Raw genomic sequence first — 23241 nt, 5'->3', positions numbered from 1 at the left:
TAGCTCCCTAACACAGACCTATCTGAAATCATGTGCTTCATTCTTCTTTAATGCAGGACTTTCTGTGGTGTTTTGTATAGTATGGATTGTATTCACTGTACTTCATGAATTCAAACATTTATCCACTAAAATTAAGATTAAATTAACAATCTAAACATTTTAAATTGATCTCCATTTGTTTCAAAGGTACAGGCGTAGAATAAAAAATAAAATTGACATTCTTTTCACATACTCATCATAGTTATTATTTGACCTAAATGAATAGTCTGCATATCTTATTTAGACCCCACAGTACCTTTAATATTTTGGACTATTATAGCAAGTTATAAACATGCAAGGAAACCTATAAAACAAAAACTGAGGCTTAAAAGTACAGTAGAAAAGTAAAATAAAAGTTGGGATGGTTGTTTCTGGTCTTCCTCCCATCACTCTAGGAGAGCATATGGCAAAATTTCACCACAGGGTATAAATTAGACAAACTACCATAGCAGCTATTACTGCAGTCATCATTCTCTAGTGTATATGACTTGGGACGTAAAAGACAGTAACACATATTTCATGTTGAACTTTGATCTCCTAGCCACAGATCTACAAAGGCTCCATCTGTCAATTTTAATAACATGACCTTAAAATTAACACTCAATATTCCATCAAAGATACATGTTTTGAACAATTCAATAGGTAAAATTTATAAAATCCTGATTTTAAATATATAAGCAAATTGAAATTTATTCCAACTTCCTTTTCTATAAGGAATATTGAAAGTTAGCAATATTATTCTGGATTTACATTTCTTGTATGTATATCCAATGTGAGCACCAATTAATTTCATTTATAGGCTCCTACAAGCAGATTATTTATCCATGGTGATAGGTGTTTACAATTTCAGGATTTCTATAAATTTTCCTTCCTGCCAGTCTTCAGTATGTTATTCAAGTGTCAAACAGACACAGAGGAAAACAAAGAATAAATGATTATTCCCTTAGGGAAGAAGAACGAACCCTCTTTCCCTTTTTCTACACATAAGCAATGACCACGTAGAAATTCACAATATAAATAAAGGATATGGAAAGGTATGGTATTAAACAGTCAAGTTTTCGAACTCTGCTTCCTCACTAGACTTTATTAGATGGATATTTCCCATTTTTAAAGTTCTAATTACAGAGCCACTAATAAAAGAACTGTTCATCTCATTAAAATCCCAAAGTTGAACTCACTTTCTACATATTTGATGAGGAACAAGAAGATATTTTTGTTGAAGTCCTGTATCTCCATCAAGAAAACAGAGCTATCCTCAGTCTTTTTTCTCAAATAAAAGCAACATAATAAGTATATTTTTTAAACTGGAAAAATAATACCTGTCAGCAAAGAAGCCTGAAAAGATTATTTCACTGTGTCAGGAAAACAGAAAGAACAAGGGCAATTATACCATTAAAGAACACAAGTCATTTCCATGGGCTAAAAATTTAAGGATGAATCCCTAAGACCACATGGACAAAGTGTTCTAGTTACTAGAATACTGCTTAAAATCTTTTTAATGTTCAAGAGATTTTAAACAAATGTAATTCTACCTCCAATTTTCTTTTCATTAAAATGGTAAGTCACTGCTAAAATACCCAGAATTTTTTTCAGATAAATTCATAAGGATCTTTATGAAATCTATACCATAGAATTGTCACAGACTAACCACAGGAAACTCAGTAAATGTCTTGCAAACAAGCAGTTTTGCATTTTCTCCTTAGAAAGGCTTCGTGCTTAGCAATATTTGGATCTAAGAAGTCAGTGAAGAAATATCTAGACCCTTCTTTCCTCAGGTATACACAACATAAGAGTAGGCTGTGTTAATCCTAGCTTCTAGAAGCAGCAGGCTTTGTTTGATTTTGACCAAGGGTGAGAGACCAGCAGTGCAGGACAAATACAAACTGTCTCTGATACCAGTAGTGACTATTCTAATGGTCACTGCTTTAATTTATTTACTTATTCCAAAATGATAAAAGTACTATATTTTGATGAAAACAGTAATTAGATGATTTGACATTCACAAATTTTCTTAGTCCTAGCACACACAACCTTGATTTCTACTTAATCTAAATGTGCTAGGCAAGGAGAAATTTCAAAAAAGCTGAATTTTTTAGCTTTGTTTTTTGTTGGCTCAATATTAAAAATCTGAGTCATTTTCTAAGAATAGTGAATAATGATTTATAGAGATAAAATCCTGATAAACCTAAGACTAAGAAGAGACTCAGAAATCATTGGCTGAATAAATTAAACCAAAAGCTGAACAATTAAGGCAAGTATCTACTACAATCTAAGCTCATTATAAGCAAAATGTTTAACATAAATTAAGGTAAATGTCCTTTGTTGATCCAAAAGTAGAGCCGTCACAAGGGATCAAACATCATACTACTTTTTTCCCCCAAACATCATACTAATAGGCATTCATTTTTTAGAGTTTTTTTTTTAAAGTACATCTGATATACTAGAAAAATAAAAAAAGTTTTATCTAAGTTGAAATTAAAAAAAACTTCAGTACACATAACATGAAACAGATTTGCTTATTCTTTCAGAAAACTAGTTAACAGTTTTTCAATTACCCAGAAGAAATATATATAACTATGCTTACTATAAAAATTTTTCTCATGTCTTGAATTAATTCATAACATTTTGTAATAAGGATACAGGCACACGGATATGCAACTTAATAAGTATAATGATTGTAAAACCAATTTTGTTCACTGTTCCACAAAAATATATATATAACAAAATGAAATAAAAAGTGAACCAAATAAAAGAATACTTTTTTATATTCTGAGACTATAAATGATTTCACTATCTAACCTTTATGACAAACTATGAATGTTTCTTATAATAATAGTTCAACCTACATGATTTTGGAATAGAACAACAAATTCGTATTGCTTCAAGTTATATGTTTATTCTTATTGAAAGAAATTTGACAAAAATACTTCTAAAATGCTAAGTAAATGTAAAATATTGACTGGCTATTACTATTCTTTTTCTTTCTTTCCTTTTTTAAAACTCAATTACATTATATTACAGCCCAGAAAATTGACAGAGAACATTAAAAACAGCATTTTGCTAACAAATAAGCAGATAACTTAAAATGAAACTAGTTAACATCAAAAAAAAAAAATTGCCTAACTTTAAATCTCAAGGACAAACTTACACAAAGCTACAAATACATACAAGCAAATGCTATAATATATAGTATGCCCTACTTTCGACATAAAATACATTTTTCTGTGCTTAAATAAGGCAATTCTGGTTTTTTGAAAATGTATAGGAAAACATTTTAAGAAGAAAAAGTACTTTTAACTCCCTAAAAATGGACACATGGGCATTATGGTAGCAGTCATACAAAACATGTTAATGAAACATTCCAAATAAAATGATAAAGAACATATGAATTTTAACATTTCAGATCTGACTAATCATCGTGATCATCATTATCATCATCACTACTGCTACTGTGAGCCATAATCCACTCCCTGTAGACCTGAATTTTCTGTAAGCATGGTAAAGAAAAAAAGAAGCACAAAGGTTAGTTAAGTATGGCAAATTGCTTGGAAAACATGTAAAATTATGAAAAATTTCAAGGAGTCAATAATTTTGAAGATTTTTTAGTCCTGAATGGAGCAATAATTATGGATATAGTATATCATAACATAGTAGACTTAAGACTAAACTCCATTGGTTGGTACACTCAATGTATAAAGTAGCTGGATGAAAAAACTAAGGTATTCTGTGAATATATTAGAATTATTCTATTTCTCTAGTAGGCAACTTTATTGACTACTTGGAAGCACTATAATACTGGACCACTTTCTAGATAGAAAGGTACACCATGAAAGAATGTATCTCATATATAATTATCATATATAACTTAGTGAACACAGAGCACCATTTTTTAGAAAATTAGAAAATAAAAGGACAAACGTGAAAGTACTAAATATTTTCTAAGGACATTATTAAGTCACTTAGATTAAATCTAGGCAGATGAGATTTTAAATACTGTTTATAGGTCATCTATTTCTTTGCCACAGTACTGGCATTTATATATTTTAAAGTGTTTGCTAATAATAGAGTTTTGATTCAAAAAAGCACTATTACCGCTAAAGCAACAACCCACATCTTACACCTGTAGGAGAGTAATGCTAAACATGAACATCCTAAGGCATCTGGTGAATTCCTATAGGAATTCCAGTTAATACTGTGCTTTGTGCTGTTGCTGAAAAATAAGTAATGACTGACAAGGATTGTGAATTTTTACTCACTTAAATATCTCTTTTTAGCAATTAATGCTAATATTGGCCTACTAAAAACAGTAGGCAAGTTTAAAAATAGTCAATAAACCCTAAAGTTTAAAGCTTCAGAAAACAATGAAAGTGTAGAACAAATTTACTTGTCTCTGAAATCAAGTTATCAACCATGAGAAATTTTTGGTTATATCTCACGGCTTTTTTTATCATCTGTTACTTAACAATGATGATGTATGTCTAAACTTGCCTCACTACTCATCCTTACTTCCTAAGTTTATAAAATACTTTCTCAAGAAGTATTTTTAATTTCTCAAAAGGCAATTTGATAACTTCAGTCTAGTAAAATGTTAGTAACATGTTGTGTTCTAACAAGAAAAGGCAGATTGTGAGTAGAAATGTACGCTTCTATTGTATTAATTACAGGCGACTTCTGAAACATTTCCAAAGAATGATATACTTTCATTGTAGAGTTTGTCAACATGCCCTTTAGAACACAACCTCTCACTAAATCGCCAGTTCTATTCCAATATGCAATTATTTTAAACACATTAAAACACAATGTAAAACTACTTTACTAAATATCACATATTAACTCAATGGTTATATTTTATGGAAGTACATTTAATGAAAAATTATATACTCTGCATGTAGTGGATAAAATATTAAATTTTAAAATCTTTACCCTGTTCACTTTAAACAAAACAGTATTTAAAATATTAAGGCTATAAAAGAACCATCTCTTCCCACAATTTACTATTACAATGAATATTTTCAAGTCTCTACAACAGAATGACTTCTTGTTTGTTTTCAAACAAATGGTTTAATTTAGTGTTCCACATCTAAACCACAGAAACAACTCTGAATTGGTATATCCTAATATTGTTTATGTTACCCACAGCATAATCCAAATTTCAAAAGGTCCAATTTAGAAAGTAGACGTTATCTAAACAGATAAAATATTTTACCTTCAAATTGTCTACTGCTCCAAAAGCTAATTTTTCGTACTAAAAGACATTGGTTTTCATGTGAATTGCTTATCAATTCCACAGGGTTTTAAACAGACCACACAAGCATAAAACAGTAAGAGGGTCATGGACATTTGAACATCTTCAAAAGAAAAGCAAAGCCCAAGAATTCACAATGATTTTTTTCGTTATCCATGCCTACTTGGGCATGAGGATTATATCCGGTATAAAGGCTGTCAGTGGTTTGACAAACAGAAAGAAGTACTCTAAATAGAAATGGTCTAATTGAGCAAATAAGAACCATCAACTGTGAGGGTACACAAGGCACAATGGCTTTCAACAAATCTAGTAAATCCAGTATGGAACTAAGAATACCCTATAAAAAAGATCGGATTGGCCCAAAATCCTATACAAAAAGTTACCAACATAAAAAGCTTTTCTTTGCATTCAAAATACTGAAACAGCTGTACGTAGTTTGTAAATTTTAATGCTAAAATCTACTGTTGGCTTTCACATGCAAAGTCATGCATTAACTGTTTTCATATCAAACTTTTTGATGCCTGTAAAAAAGAAAAAAAAATCTTATAGTAAATAAATGTATATTTAAGACCTACATAAATGTAAGAAACTATAACTGGAATTAAGAAAAACATATAAAAGCCCAAGTAATCTAATATATACTTAAAGCATTATATAGCTGCTTTTTAAAAAGCTGACTGGACTAAACTAATCTTAATTTAGAAGATATTTCTTTACCCACCTGTAACATCTGATTTCCAGTGCCATCCCTCAGCCTGTAAGGTCTGATAACTCCATCTTCATTAAAGAACCTAGGGGGTCGCAGACTCTCTACTTCATCAGAGCTCTCTGTAGCTCTAGAAGTAAAAAAACACACTTGACTTTAAAAATCACTAAAAAACTCCTAACTACACTTTAAAATGCAACTACAAAAAAGGATCTTCTTTTGGATAAAGTAAGAGTTACATCACTTTTTTATTTTAAAATTTGTCTTTATGACATAAATAATGTAAGTTCTGTAGAAAAATGTAAAACTGTAAAGAAGTTGGTTTATAGATTCCCCTAGTTTTTCTTTGTGGACAATAATGAGAGAATCAGCACCTGATGAGTACTGCTTTTTCTATTCTGATTAAGACTTTAAATTTTTCTTTTCCCATTTCCTAGTATATAATTTCCTCCAGTACAATGCTAAACACAAGAGGGGACTGCAAGCATCCTTCTTTCATTCCTAACTTTAAAAGGAAAGCTTCTAAAAGTTCTTCATGAAGTACAGATATCAGGAATTTTTTTTTTTCAAAGGCGCTGCTTGTCAAGCCAAGGAAGTTCATTTTTACTATCAGTTTGCTAACAGTTTTTTTGTTGTTGTTACTGTTATTGAAAATCTTGAATGCACAATGAATTTTAAAGGAGGAATTTTTCCCTGGTCATTGCTGTGATCGTATGGTTTATCTTGTTCCATCTATTAATGCTATAAGTCACATTACATGTTTTAATGTTCAAATACCCTCACATTACTACTTGGGCTTGATATGTATTGTTTGAAACACATATACACATTGCTGAATTTGGTATTGTAATTTTTTATTTAGTATTTTTGATTGTATGGACCTACATAAAAATGATTTATTTATTTGTTCATTCATTCATTCAACAAATATGCATATATTCAATAAATATTAAGAGATTATCATGTAACGTATTCATATGTACAGACACATGTATATGGATCACTTCTTTAATTATAAGGAGAAATTGGCAGAATGGATAAAAAATATGATCCAACCATATGCTGTCTACAAGAGACTCACTATAGGGTCAAACACAATGAAAGTAAAAGGATATACCATGTAAATAATAACCAAGAGAGCTGGAATGGCTATACTAAAATCAGAAAAAATTATACTTTAAACAAAAAAATTCCTACTAGATACAAAGGACACCTTACAAAGAAAAGGGGTCACTATATCAAGAAGATATAAATATATAAGTACTTGACAACAGAGCCCCCATATATAGCAAAAAATGACAGAACTGAAAAGTAAAAAATATAATTCAATAGTAATAGCTGAATATTTCAAAACTCAATTTTCAGTAATGTGTAACAGATAGATCAGCTAGGAAACAGAAGACTTAAACAACACTATAATTCAACTAGACCTAAAAGACGTCTATAGAACACTCAATCCAGCAATAGCAAACTAGACATTCTTCTCAAGTGCACGTGGAACATTCTCCAGGACAGATTATATATTAGGCACAAAACATGTCTCAAAAAATATATAAGTACCGAAGCATATATAGTATGTATGATTTCTGACCACACAGAATAAAATTAGAAATCTTTAAGAGAAAGAAATTTGGGAAATCCATAAACTTGTGGAAATTAAAGGTAAAAGAAAAAAAATCACAAAGGAAAGCAACTATTTTAAGACAAGTGAAAACAAAAACATACAAAAATGTAAGGGACAAAGCGAAAACAATGCTCAGAGGGAAATTTATAGCTGTGAATGCCCAATATTAATAAAGAAGATCCCAAATCAATAATCTAACTTTACACCACAAGAAACCCTGAGGAAAGCAAACCAAATTCCAAAGCCAGTATAAGAAGTGAAATAATAAAGGTTAGAGCAGAGAAAAATGAAACAGAAAAAATAAAAAAATGGAAGGAATCAATAAAACCAAAAACTGGTTCTTTGATAAAGTCAACAAAAATGACAAATCACTAGTTAGACTGACAAAGAAAAAAAAGAGAGAAGACTTAAACTGAATAAAGTCAAGCTGGACAATCCAATTTGAATTTATTTTATATATCAAATAAAGAGACTGAATTAGTAATCAAACTTACCAGAAATAAAAGTCAAATCCAGTTGGCCTCACTGGTGAATTTTACTAAATGTTTAAAAAACATTAACATCAATCCTCTACACACTCTTTCAAAGAAATAAGGAGGAGGAAACATTTCCTAAATCATTCTATGAGGACAGTATTACTCTGATAACAAAACCAAAGATGTCAAAAGGAAACAACAGATCTATGTTCCGGTTAATATATATGCAAAAATCCTAATAAAATCCTAGCAAACTAAATCCATTAGCATATAAAATGCATAATACATTATAATCAAGTGGGATTCATCCCAAACACGTAAAGTTGTTTCAGCACATGAAAATCAATTAATGTAGTACACCATACTAATAAAACAAAGAAAAAAAACACACAATATCAACTTAAAGCATTTGGCAAATACATATACTTAGAAATTTATAAAAAGAAGATATGCACACTGAAAACTACAAATCATTATTGAGAGAAATTAAAGACCTAAACAAATAGAAAGACGCTCATTTTCATAGATTGGGAGACTTAATATTGTTAAGATGGCAATAATCTCTAAATTGATCTACATATTCAATACAATCCCTATCAAAATCCCAGCTGACTTTTTTGAATAAATTGACAATCCTAAATTCACAAGGAAATTCAAGTGACTAAGAAAATACCTAAAAAAAAATCTTCAAAAAGAACAAGAAGCCAGAGGACTCAAATTTCCTGATTTCCAAACTTACTATAAAGCTACAGTAATCAAAACAGTGTGTTATGTTTTTGAATTAAGAATTCTCTCTGGATATAGGCCAGGAGTGGGACTGCTGGATCATATGGTAAATCTATTTACAGTTTTTTAAGGAATCTCCATACTGTTTTCCATAATGGCTTCACCAAACTACATTCCCACCAACAGTGTAGGAGGGTTCCCTTTTCTCCACATCCTCTCCAGTATTTATTGTTCGTGAACTTTTTAATGATGGCCATTCTGATTCGTGTGAGGTGATACCTCATTGTAGTTTTGATTTGCATTTCTCTGATAACTAGTGATACTGAACATCTTTTTATGTGTGAATTGGTCACCTGTATGTTTTCACTGGAGAATTGCTTGTTTAGGTCTTCTGCCCACTTTTGGACTGGGTTGTTTGGTTTCTTTATTATTAAGTTGTATGAGCTATTTATATATTCTGAAAATTAAGCCTCTGTTAGTCGCATCACTTGCAAAAATTTTCTCCCATTCCGTAGGTTGTCACTTTGTTTTGCTTACGGTTTCCTTCACTGTTCAAAAGCTTTTAAGTTTAATTAGGGCCCATTTGTTTATTTTGCTTTTATTTCTATTGCCTGGGTAGACTGTCCTAGGAGAACATTTGCTAAGATTTATGTCAGAGAATGTTTTACCTATGTTTTCTTCTAAGAGTCTTATATTTAAGTCTTTAAGCCATTTTGAGTTTATTTTTGTGTATGCTGTGAAGGAATGTTCTAACTTCATTGAATTACATGCTGTCGTCCAGTTTTCCCAACAACACTTGCTAAAGAGACTGTCTTTATGTGTATTCTTGCCTCCTTTGTCAAAGATTAATTGACCACAGTCTGCGGGCTTATTGCTGGGCTCTCTATTCTGTTCCATTGATCCAGAGGTCTCTTTTAATGCCAATAACATGCAGTTTGATTACTGTAGCTCTGTAGTATTGTCTGAAGTCTGAGAGGGTTAGTCCTCCAGCTTCGTTCTTTTTCTTCAGTAATGCTTTGGCAATTCTGAGTCTTTTGTAATTCCATATAAATTTTAGGATTATTTGTTCTAGTTCTGTGAACAATGTCCTGAGTAATTTGATAGGGATCACATTAAATCTGTAGATTGCCTTCGGCAGTATGGCCATTTTAACAACACTGATTCTTGCAATCCAAGAGCATGGGATATCTAATTCAAAAAGACACATGCACCCCAATGTTCATAGCAGCACTATTTACAATAGCCAAGACATGAAAGCAACCTAAAAGTCCACTGACAGATGACTGGATAAAGAAGTTGTGGCATATTTATGCACTGGAATTCTACTCAGACATAAAAAAGAATAAAATAATGCCATTTGCAGAAACATGGATGGAACTTCACAATGTCACTCTAAGTGAAGTAAGCCAGAGAAAGAGAAAGAAAAATACCATATGATATCACTTATATGTGGAATCTAAAAAAAGAAAAAAAGAGGACACTAATGAACTCATCTACAAAACAGAAACAGATTTGTAGACACAGCAAACAATCTTATGGTTACTGGGGGAAAGGGAGTGGGAAGGGATAAACTTGGGAGTTTGAGATTTGCAAATGTTAGCCATTATATATAGAAATAGATTAAAAGTTTTCTTCTGTATAGCACGGGGAACTACACTCAATATCTTATAACCTTTAATGTAAAAGAATATGAAAACATATATATATACATATATACATACATACACATACACACACACACGACTGGGACACTGTGCTCTACACCAGAAATTGACACATTATAACTGACTATACTTCCATTTAAAAAAAAGTCAAAGATAAAGAAGAAAAAAAACTGTGTTACTGACATAAGAATAGACATACAGATCAATGCAATAGAACTGGAAAGAAATAAACTCAAATTTACATCAATTGATTTTAGGAAAGAGTACCAAAGACAATTCAGTTGGGAAAATATAGTCCTTTCAACAAATGGTGCTGAACAACCAGACATGCACATGCAAAAGAATAAATTTTGGCTGGATCTATCACCATATACAAATATTAATCAAAATGGATCAAAGACCTGAACTTAGGAGCTAAAACTATAACTCTGTTAGAAGAAAATACAGGTTTAAATCTTCATGACCTTGGACTAGGTAAGACTTTCTTAGATATAACACCAAAAATACGAACAACCAAAGAAGATAATAATTTAGACTTTATAGAAAGACAGTAGCAAGAAAGCTAAAAGACAATACACAAATAGAAGAAACAGGGTTAAGTTCCCAGAATATATAAAGAGGTCTTACATTTCAACAGTAAAGAGACTATCAACCAAACAAAACTTCTAGCTCTCTCTTTCCCTAAAAGAAATGACAACCCCATCCTTCCAGTGGTTCAGACAAAAACTTAACAATTATCCATGATGATTCTCTTTCTTTCATATCTCAAATTCAATTTACCAACTAATCCTGTTGCTATTACCTTCAAAACACACACAGAACATGACTCCTTCCTTACAATATCCAGCCTATGCAGGTCTAATCAAATATAACCTTACAGTGAAGCTTCTGTGAATATCCTACACATAAAGTAGCAACCTTCCTCCCCACCACTTTGGATTTCTCTATCTCTTTTACCCTGCTTTATTTTTCTTCATAGCATTTTTCACCACTTAGTGTATCATATATTTATCAGTTCACTTATTGTCACCTATTATCCTCCTAGTTGAATGTAAGCTGTATGAAGACAGGAACTTGGCCAAATGTGTTAACTTCTGGTTCCCTGAGTGATTAAAATAGTGTCTAGATATAGCAGATGCTCTCTAAAATGTGCTGAGCCAGCAAATATTTATATGTGTAGTAGAATCAAGGTTGTTAACTGTGTTCAAATCATTTATATTCTTAGTTTTATCTTCTTGATCTATCAATTATTGAGAGAAATGTTAGATTCTTTCGCCATTACTGAAGATTTGGAAAGTTCTTTTAATTTTGTCAATTTTTGCTTTATAAAGATTGAGCCTATTGCGAGCTAAGAACAAGTTAAAAACTGTTATCTTCTTGGTTAACTGTTCTTTTTATCACTAGGTAATTGTCTTATTTATCCCATCAGAGAGCGTGTAATTTATGTATATAATATATAGCATTTCCTCTCCAGAAATAATATGAGGTCACATGCTTAATGCCAATTATTCCCTTGTCAGATTGCATCTTCTTTTTACTATTTTGGTTCCAGTGTGGTTTTTATATAGTTCAATTAGATTTATCCACCAATTTATATTCTTACACTTGATTACTGTAACCTAGTTTTCCTTTCTGGTTTCAGTGTCCTTCACAAGTCCATCCTTCTATAGTACTTAGTCTTATTTTTTCTAAAATTGTTTTATTTTTCCCTTAAATTTAAAGGTAATGTAGTTGGATACAGATTATAAGGCGTTAGAAAAATGGAAGGTTATTCTAGCATCTCTGGGCAAATGCCTGTATAGCTCTCTATACATTTTGAATTCCTTATGTTTCACTGACTTTCGAGCTTCTCTGATGACAGCAACTCAGTAAGTATATTTGTGAAACTATATTTGTGTAACTAAAGTTACAGGTAGAAGAAACTGAAACCTTTTTTCCCCTCCTAATCTTAACTCTAAATAACAAAACTGGAAACATCCCATTATGGTAATAGTATGAAATACTGACTTAAAAGGAACAGCTCATTTAAGGACAATGCTTATTCCTATAGAGCAGGAAGAAAGAGAAAATACAAAGGAAACAGATCAGGGAGATATCCACTCACCAACTTTGTAAGTTAGGTTTCATTAATATGAATTTAATCAATTGTTTTATGTGTTACAAACTTCTAGGATAGAGGTAACAATAATGAAACTATTAAGTTTTAGTCTTAAGCTAACTTTAATTTGGAGAAAGAGAAAACATGTTTTAAAATTATTTGCACAAGAGAAAGAGAGGGAAATGAAGTAATAATTTCATAGCAAAATAAGACCATAAAGGAAGGGGTGAACAAAAGTTGAGTTTGAACTAGGAATATAAAATGTCATTATTCCTCAAAAAAGGAGACAGAATATTATATTTGCTAATTTTATAACTGACATACAGCATTTCATTATTGTAATATATTTCAATCAAAGCTTGAATGAAATGAAAAGCCTGCTTAATTTACCAAACCTTTCCTACCAAGGCTGCTAGGAATGAATGATGAATAAAGTAGAACTGTATGAAGCTGAAATGATGTTGCAATGGCAACAACTTAAAAAGTATCAAAGGAATTAGGAAGATCAAATGCAACTTGCCACACAGCAGGGTTCATAATTAAATGCCTAGAGCTAAACAGAATTATTACATTTCTCTTGGCTTAAGCATTTTCCCCACATTTTATATCAAAGAGAATTTACCTTTTTATTCCCTGAAATGTACTGCTAGCCATGTCTATGATGCCTCCAGTTGGCCTTGTCACTGCTCCAACTATACCTTTCCCAACACCTTTAAAGAAACCAGCTGCTCCTTCTTTCTGAGCTCCTGGAAAGAAAAGAGACAAAGTTTTAGACAATTGGATTAAGAATGAAAATAGAATTAATTTATGAAAGGCTTGGTAATATGTATCACCCAAAGGAATTATTATACTTGCCTTTGATTGGTTTTGTAACAATTCCTGTTATGCCACTTACAAAACCCTAGAGGAAAAGCACAATTGAAAATTTACAATACTTTCACATGATGCCTTGAAGAACCAAGTACTGCTTACAAAAGAAATACAGAGCTTTGCTTTCTAGATACCATAAGAACGAACATATTTACTAAGTATTTAATTTAAACACAGTATTTTTGGAGGCTACTGACATATTTTTGTATGTCACAACCCACTGATCCTCCAGCCCCCAAATCTTTGAGTAAATGAAAGTTTTATGTCTATTTCCTTAATCATAGAATGCGGCTTTAAAAGGTATTCCCTAAATGTTCACAACCCTGGGAAATTTCTTACAGACACTAAGCCTTTTCCTCCACGAGTGATGCCTTCTCTAAGACCAGCTGGTTGCTTGTTCATGGCTTCTCTTCTCTTCTGTTGGTAGTCTTCATCCATAGTCATAGCTGCTACCCCTTTAGCCATAGCACTGGTGATTTTGGAGGCAGCACCAGCTAATCCACCTAGCAGAAATTAAACTATCTTTAGTGAAATCAAACATATCATTACTTTCTAGCATAATCACACCTGGTAGGCATTCTGTTTCTTACCAACAGCTCCACCAACTAGTGCTTTCAGTCCTAGTGCCATTCCCTCCACAAACTCTTCAGGACCCTGGATGGCTCCCTGAAGAGTCAAAAAATAATAGCAAAGTTATATTTATATTTTCAAAGGTAAACTTACTGATATATATGGGGAAAGTAGTAGTGACAAAAAGAAAAGATCTCCCAGAGAAAGTGGCATCAACAGAAAACTTCACATTAACAGAATCCTAAGATATTTCATGACACTGAAAGTACGAAGAATAAAATGTTAGAAGCTGATCCAAACTTAGGAATATGGACTAGTCACCAAAGTGTACAAAAGGTGCCTACTTGGATTACAAGCTATATGATGAGAAGTTAACCATAAACTACTCTTCATAATTTTTAAAAAAGAAAAATATTTTAATTCTTAATATTTGTTTTAGATTACATTGTACAAAATATTAGTTTTACTTTACTTTTCATTACTTTCTATGTTTAAAAGTGAAAGCAAGAACATTTTGAATGTTTTGACAGAATTTTTTTTTAATTGAAGCATAGTCAATTTCTGGTGTACAGCATAATGTTTCAGTCATACATACACATACATATATTTGTTTTCATATTCTTTTTCATCATAGGTTACTACAAGATATTGAATACAGTTCTCTGTGCTATATGGAATAAATTCATTTTTTATCTATTTTAAATATAGTAGTTAGTATTTGAATCTTAGCAATGTTCTCCTAGGGCAGTCTACACCCAGGCAATGGAAATAAAAGCAGAAATAAACAAATGGAACCTAACTAAAAGCTTTTGCACAGCAAAGGAATCCATAAGCAACACAAAATGACACAACCTATGGAATGGGAGAAAATATTTGCAAATGATGTGACTGACAAAGGTTTAACTTCCAGAATGTATAAACAGCTCATGCAATTTAGTATCAACAACAAAAAAACCCCCAAACAACCCAATCCAAAAATGGGCAGAAGACCTTGACAGAAATTTTAAGGGACACAGAACAATCATTTTTGTCACTGATATTAAGATTGCTTTGCATATCAGCGTGCATAGTTATTTTTACTGTCCCACACTACTGTGTAAAGCAAGACTGTGTGTCCACAGGTATCTTCCTCCTACTATAGTGTAAAGTTTATCCACCTTTAATATTCCATCAGAACACTTAAAATTCAGTATTTCTTAGAAAAGTCTTATGTTCTTTTGCTGTGTTTCCCAAAATCGATTTACATCTACAAACTCAATTTAATAATTGGGATGCATTATTTATTCAAAAGTATTGTGTGATATATTGCACAATACAAGATTAACTATTTTACCTGGTAAGGTTCATAAAAAAATGCCTCTACACCTTCAGAAAATTCTCTAATCAAGCCAAAGGGATTTCCCAAAACATCAAGTCCAAGAATGAGTACATACATCTGCTTAATGGCCTAAAAATGAAATGCAAACATTAGTCAGATCAGATAATCAAAGTTCATATTTTACCCCTTATACTCAGTAGACACAAGTTTTTTTCAGGCCAACACCCTCAACCACCCAATTTCAATCTAAACCATATCAACTTATTCATCACTAGTGTTAGTTTTTAAAAAGTAATTTGGTGTTACAGTATTAGAAATAATATAACCTATTTATATAAAGTTCTAAGAGTATTCAAAATGCTTTCACTTTCACAACAGTGTGTGACAGTTACTACTGCCACCACTTTATAGACTGGAGAAACACACAGGCCAAATGATGCCCAGAATGACATAATAGATAAATGGCAAAACTGGGATTCAAACTCAAAGTCATGTTCAGTGAGCTGTCCACCATACAACACCTATCTCATTGCTCTGTAAGTTATAGCATAAAATACAGGAGTCTTTTAGAGGTAGACAAAAATCCACTAAAATAATGTATGTAGCTGACTCAACAACTTAAACATTGAGTCAAAAATTAATAATATTTTCTGTTCATCAGTTACTTACTAATAAACAGTTTCCCTTGACCTACTTTTTAAGTAAGAGTGGTGAATTACTTAGCTAATTATCATTTAAAGAGTTATGTCTAATCCACACTGATCCAGGAAAGACTTCTGTCAAAGGCTAAAAAATAGGAACACAAAAAATTGAAATGGTGGTTGGACTGTTTTCTATAATACTGAGGAAAAAGACATGTTTTAAACTTTTGAAAATGGCCATTCACTTCCTTGTCAAATCTACATTATACATGTCTAGACACATATTATTTCCCTATTTTATATCGCTCAGTCCCTTCGTAAAATCTCAGACAAACCTGCTTTGAATAGTGTCTTATTACTTCAGACTGTAGTTCAGATGTCGTATGGAACTGATAGTTGAGTTCAAAAAATGCAAGCCTGAAAAAAAGCCGTATAAAGGTATAAATATATATGGGTGGGTGTGTGTACAGGGTAGGGGTGGAGAGAAGGAGATAATGTTTTTAATATTAATGACTGATTTTATTTTCTTTAGAATTTTTCTCCAAGTCCTTCCTTTTGGTACATCTTTCCCTATGCCAGTCAGAAAATCCACTCATGTACACCTCTGCATATTCTGTTCAAAGAACCCTCTAAGAATCAATCTGATAAAAGCTATGGATCTTATCTTCAGAAAAGCCATCAATATACACACATTTTCACATAATTTAGGGGATTTAGAGATCCTTTGGATCCCACTCAAGGACATGAACTATATTCTCAATTCTGTCTTATCATGGCCCACCGAGAGAATGTGTGACACACTGAGATCAAAGAAAGAGGCTGCTCAAGAATGGACAGGGTTCAGTTGCTGCAGGTCCCGCCTGATCAGCTGACAGCTGACGAATCATCAGCAGTTTACTTATCACCTATTCACAGTGTATACCCGGTCAACTGTTTGGGAAGTTCTATGCTAAGGATAGGACAGCAGCAAGATTAGAAATCTCATCCTATTTCTGATGTCTTCAAACCTATGTTTTAAAATTTGACTGTTAACCTAACTTTATCTGGGTTTACAGTTACCTCTTATTGGATTCACTCATTCTTACTACTGTTCTTAATAACAGTTCTAGGTGCTATCTGCAAAGGTCATTCTCATCTAAAAGTCTCCACTCAGATCTCTAAGTGTCTTTGGTCAGACACTCTAACAGCTTCCACTATGACTCATGTTAAAGTGTGAGTTCTTGACTGTAACAATTCAGCTGATCCTTTCACTTTCCCTGTCATGGCATTCATTTAGTTCTAGTCACATATGCTTTGAAGAGTCTTGATCCCACAGGCCTTAAAACAACATCTATTAAGTGCCACACACCACACCTTTGGGTGTATACAGCTTCTCAGGAATCTTTCCCGAGGCCAAAAACGCCTTCCTTTCTGTCCTTCTTTAAGAGTTGTTTTTTTTTTTCAGTAATTATTTAATAATTATTGAAATATTTAAATAATTTAAGAATTACTCTGTTATCTAACAGTTGAGGGTTAGAAGACAAGTTATAAATTATATTCCACTTAACAGTAAAAACCATATTTAGCCTATGATCTGCAATATACTTTACATACTTTTTCACTTATAAAATTTTAATGTAAATATAAAGTGGACTTGTCATCAATTTATAGATTTGAATATTAAACATACTTAAAAACTACATCTTGTACATCTGTAAGAGTGGCACCAATACTCTTCAGCAAAAGATTTATAGAATGAACTGCCATCTGTCCTCCATGTTGTTCTGAATCTTTAGCTTCTTCTCCACCCGAACTCAGCGAAACACTTAAATGCAACTAAAGAGATAGAGAGATCAATATTTAAAGCACTTTCTTCATAATGACAATTTTAACTCTTAAAATTCAACCTCATCTCAAATTCACTACACTTAATAAGATTTCAAAGTTATCTGGGTTAAACCAAAATTAGTAAGTGGAAAGTTAAGGAAATTTAAAATCTAAACAGCCCTTTAAATTTTTTAAATTCAACAATGTAATATATGATATTTAGATCAATCCAATTCTTTTGGTAAACCTAGGAAAATATTAATCTTTATACATTTTAATAACATTAACAATCTAGAAATTGAAGTTGTTGGAAATAACTCAAATATCTCCAAAAATGAATGTTTCAACTATTAGAATTAAGTTAGTGTGGTAAAGCCCGTTAAAAAGCACTTTTGTGCGCCCGTGTGTGTGTGTGTGTGTGTATGTATATATAAATACATAAATTTACAACAATTTTCTTCAAGTATTATGTAAGTAACTTAGAAATTTTATGTTAAGAACTTTTAGTTCCATTCAATCCTTAATTTTTAAATCAGGGGTACTTTATAAGTTAATTTAAAACTTACATGTATATCATACACAAAAGTTTGAAAACTGTCACTAAATACCTTAACAGAAAACAAGGTAACATAATGTTAGGTCAAGATATAAACATAAACGCATTGAATATGGTTCCATTGTTATTTCCATGTGATAAAAAATTATTATAAGAGTAAATAATAAATAATTATTTAAAAGGATAATTTCTTTATTTACTTATATTTGTAATAGTGAAATTATAGAATTTATATACTATTAAAGAATATAATTTAAATGCCATACCCCCCAAACACATCAAGTCAATTTGCTATTACCTAGATTATCAAGGATAATAAAAATGACTTATTTTTCCCCTACCTTGATAGGAGATATGTGAAAATACTCATATAGACTGACTTGTGATGAATCTACTAATGAAACTATTTTATATTCTTCTTGGAAAGCTTCTATATCTTTATGAAAAAGCTCAACCTATAAAAGAACATAAAATATTAAAAGCTTAGGGGATTTGTCTCCTTAAGTATTTAAGCCAATAGTTCACATGCTGCAGAATACTCCTCCATAATATCCAGATTCAACATTGCTCATGATTGGGAAGCTACTGCCTCAGAAGGGAAACTAACATCTCTACCGTTAGGAAAGTTGTATCTGTCACATACAAACTGAATTCTTTCTATGAGGGTAGCTGAAAAAGAGAACCTATCTACCCCGTAATTGTGATGTTACAGTCTTTCCATCAGTCACACAGAATATACCACATTTTATTTGTCTTAGCCCTTTTCTCATCAAATATCCCGGTCATATCCAAATTTCTAAATTATTAATCAAAACAAAAGTAACCCAGGAAAATAAAATAGGAAAAAACAGTGATGTGAACATGACTAATTATCCTCTTCCACCTACTACTGGCCTAAAACCTTTCCTCTTATTTGCTTAAAAAGGTTATTTGTCTTGCTTCCAACTTCTATAATCTGAAAACGTGACTTCTTCCAATGTACAACCACAGCAGCATTATAAAATTTTTTAAATTGTGTTTTACAATGGAAACAAAACCATTTTAATACCTTTAAGAATGTATAATGTTATCACTTTTTTTAGTCCTCTTTCCCTAATCTTTCCCATCAATACTATTATTATAAGTCTTACCTCTGTTTTTTCAGTCACTTCAGCCTCTGTCATAAGTTCTGCTACAGCATAGACAAAGCCAAGATCTAATCTGAGATCCATTTCTTGGATCAACACTTTGAAATACCTATATTACAACGTGAAAAACATTTAAAAATCATCGATTAACTGCATTAACAAAATTATATAGGAAAAAAGTATTAGATAAAAATTAGAACATTGAAACAACCTCTAGATGAATAAATAAAATAATGTGATGGCAACACTGCTCATAATATCAACAAACTCAAAGAAATGCCTACGAAGAGGAAATCAATAAGTAAATTGTGGTATATAGTCACACAACAGAAATTATACACTAGTGATAAGTAAACTCTAGCTACAACAAAATGAATAAATTTTAACAAAAATTTGAATGAAAAAAGTCCCAGGAATATATTTACAGTTTGAAAAAAAATTTTAATTGGAAAAAATTTTGAAAAAGAAAGAAGCATAATGTTTAGGTACAGATAAACAATACAATAATACTTTTAAAAGAATAAAGATGGTATTTATCTTGGTGATAGCGTGGAGGAAAGAAGAAACAGAAGAGTGATACAAAGACTGATGTTTCTGTCAATGTTTTATTTCTTGAACTGAGTGGTGACTGAATTTGAAAATATTTTCTTTCTTGTTTCTAAAACAATATGCAGTAATTATAGACAACTTAAGAGACAAAACAAATAAAAAAGAAAATAATAAAACACACACAATTTTAGAAATGACTGTTAGATGTATTTCATTGAAGCCTGATACTCCAAGATTATAAAATAACTGATTTTTCGTATGACCTTTATAATTTAATATTTCATACTTAAATCTTTGACTCATCTAAAATTTATTTATTTCAGAGTACAATTAACTCACATGTTTAAATCAAAACATTAAATGAACACACAAGAAATGTATTAAGACACTTACTTAATACGTGATATCTGGGAATGCCCTGCAGATCTCATGACAATACTGACATCTGTAAAGGGCTTTGGTGCTGTGAAGGTTAATAAATATGATTAATCTCATGATGATATACACAAAAGATAAGCATTTTCTTGCAGTTTAGTGCACATCCCAATGGACAACTAAATTATTTACTAAATCATGAGTATCAATAATTAAAATTACTGATATTGATTAAGATCTATCACAATCTTAATTTTAGATTTTAAAATTTAAATATTCTGTATTCACTCTAAGGATAACTGATTCTTTAAATTACTAATTTTAAACTGAAAGTATTCATTAGAATCATCAAGAAAACTCTGTGAAAACACAGATTTCAGGGTCTTGTCCTGGACTTCTAGGTAGAGGGGACTGGGCATATACACTGGTCAAAACGCTTCCAAGCAGATTTTGAATAACCAGTTTAGACAGTTTAGAGCTGGTGGTATGCAGGTGGGAGTAGAAAGCAAGAAGAGAGGTAAGTAAGGCGGTGGGAAGGGAAGGGAAGGGAAAGTGAAGAGAAGAGGGACAGCAAAGAAGGAAGAAAAGTGAAGGAGAAGAAGCTGGAAGAAAGGATTTGTCAGTTATTCTCATCTGTGCATTACAGGATAGTTTCTGTGGTTAGAAAACACTCTGAATTTGAACTTCCTCATGATTTATTCAGAGGTCCTAGTGGATTATAAATTAAGGGTTCACAAATTTGTACTCTTTTAAAAATTAGTATCTCTAAACATTTTAATAAATATTTCTCATTAATCTTTCTTCAGTATTCAGAGTCCCACTGAAGTTAGTTGAGTACTTCCTGGTCTTCATTCAAGCTGTTTCATTTTCCAGTGATCCTACAGAAACTAAACTTGAGAATGGTTTCACTTCATATTTTTATAGTAAAAGAAACCAAATAGCTAATACAACTGTTTTTATGGCAATTTAAAAATACAAACCAACCTGAATCCATGGTGACCGACTTGGGAGGCTTAATGGGATAAAACACAAATGGAAATACAGCACCAGGTATCTGGTTTTGGATCTAAGAAAACAAACAACAGGTCAGTATGTTAGTATGTTAATTACAGAACCTGACTGGAGTAACAGGATTTAAGAAGTAGAAGGAATCAAAAGTTCCAACACTGAAAACTGGACAGCAGCATGTAAAGCAATGAAGCTAGAACACATCCTTACACCATACACAAAAATAAATTCTAAATGGATCAAAGACTTAAACATAAGACAAAATACAATAAACCTCCTAGAAGAAAATATAGGCAAAACATTATCTCACATACATCTCAGCAATGTTCTCCTAAGGCAGTCTACTCAAGCAACAGAAATAAAAGCAAGAATAAACAAATGGGACCTAATGAAACTTACAAGCTTTTGCACAGCAAAGGAAACCATAAGCAAAACAAAACGACAACCTATGGAATGGGAGAAAATTTTTGCAAAAGATGAAACTGACAAAGGCTTGATCTCCAGAATATATAAGCACCTCATACAACTTAAGAAAAAAACAAACAACCCAATCCAAAAATGGGCAAAAGACCTAAACAAGCAATTCTCCAATGAAGACATACGAATGATCAATGAGCACATGAAAAAAATGCTCAGTATCACTAATTATCAGAGAAATGCAAATCAAAACTACAATGAGGTATCACCTCACACCAGTCAGAATGGTCATCATTCAAAAATCCACAAATGACAAATGCTGGAAAGGCTGTGGAGAACAGGGAACCCTCCTACACTGCTGGTGGGAATGCAGTTTGGTGCAGCCACTGTGGAAAACAGTATGGAAATTCCTCAAAAGACGAGGAACAGACTTACCATATGACCCAGAAATCCCACTCCTGGACATATATCTAGAAGGAACCCTACTTCAAAAAGACACCTGCACCCCAATGTTCATAGGAGCACTATTTACAATAGCCAAGACAGCCAAAATGTCCATCGACAAAAGACTGGATAAAGATGTGGTATATTTATACAATGGAATGCTACAATATAACACCATTTGCAGCAAGATGGATGGCCCTGGAGAATGTCATTCTAAGTGAAGTAAGCCAGAAAGAGAAAGAAAAATACCATGTGAGATCGCTCATATGTGGAATCTAAAAAAAAAAAAAAAGCAAAGCAAAGAAAAAGACAAATGAACATAAATATAAAACAGAAACAGACTCATAGACATAGAATACAAACTTGTTGCCAGAGGGGAGGGGGGTGGGAAGGGACAGACTGGGATTTCGAAATTTGTAGATACTAACAGGTATATGAAGAATAGATAAACAAGATTATACTGTACAGCACAGGGAAATATATACAAGATCTTGTGGTAGCTCACAGTGAAAAAGAATGTGACAATGAATATATATGTTAATGTATAACTGAAAAATTGTGCTCTACACTGGAAATTGACACAACATTGTAAACTGACTATCACTCAATAAAAAACAAATAAACAAACAACAACAACAAAAACAAAAGTTCCAACACTGAAACCGAAGCACTAGACAAAACAGACCAAGGGAATATATCTGGTTTGTTGCCATGTTCCTTTAGAATAAAATCTATTTTTTCAGACTCACCTGTATTCTGTAAATTTGAATTCTAAATGACGATTGATGTGCAGATGTGCTATATTCCACCTTTAAAGCAGGAAGATAATTTCTTCGTATAGCTGTTACATGTGGTTGCATAATTTTCATGTTAGTACCACTAGGTGTGAAGCAGACCTGAAAAATATGACAAGCCCCCAAAACCTAAAACATGGAATTTCTCTTCATTAACAGATTAAAATTAGAAATCTGTACCAAAAAAC

The 23241-nt window shown here is 32.0% G+C and overlaps 1 protein-coding gene across 4 annotated transcripts in view; it reads right to left on the bottom strand.

The window, feature by feature from the left end:
- Positions 1–23241, bottom strand: part of VPS13A (vacuolar protein sorting 13 homolog A) — a 201661-nt gene that overhangs the window by 23043 nt on the left and 155377 nt on the right. For 2 of the 4 annotated variants that reach the window (XR_004319289.1, XM_032477879.1), the window contains exons 56-68: positions 23009–23155; positions 21375–21456; positions 20409–20478; positions 19470–19575; positions 18681–18794; positions 17647–17792; positions 16313–16394; positions 15352–15465; positions 14039–14114; positions 13788–13951; positions 13434–13479; positions 13201–13324; positions 6006–6120 (exon numbers count right to left, since the gene is read on the bottom strand). Coding sequence is in view for 3 of the 4 variants with exons in the window: in XM_032477879.1 (XP_032333770.1) it covers positions 6006–6120; positions 13201–13324; positions 13434–13479; positions 13788–13951; positions 14039–14114; positions 15352–15465; positions 16313–16394; positions 17647–17792; positions 18681–18794; positions 19470–19575; positions 20409–20478; positions 21375–21456; positions 23009–23155 (1386 nt within the window). In the remaining variant the exon portion in view is untranslated. The other 2 variants (XM_032477880.1, XM_032477881.1) reach the window with 2 other exon arrangements.

This window comes from Camelus ferus, chromosome 4, assembly GCF_009834535.1.
Source record: "Camelus ferus isolate YT-003-E chromosome 4, BCGSAC_Cfer_1.0, whole genome shotgun sequence".
Classification (NCBI taxonomy): domain Eukaryota; kingdom Metazoa; phylum Chordata; class Mammalia; order Artiodactyla; family Camelidae; genus Camelus; species Camelus ferus.
This window is presented reverse-complemented; position numbering and strand designations above follow the sequence as displayed.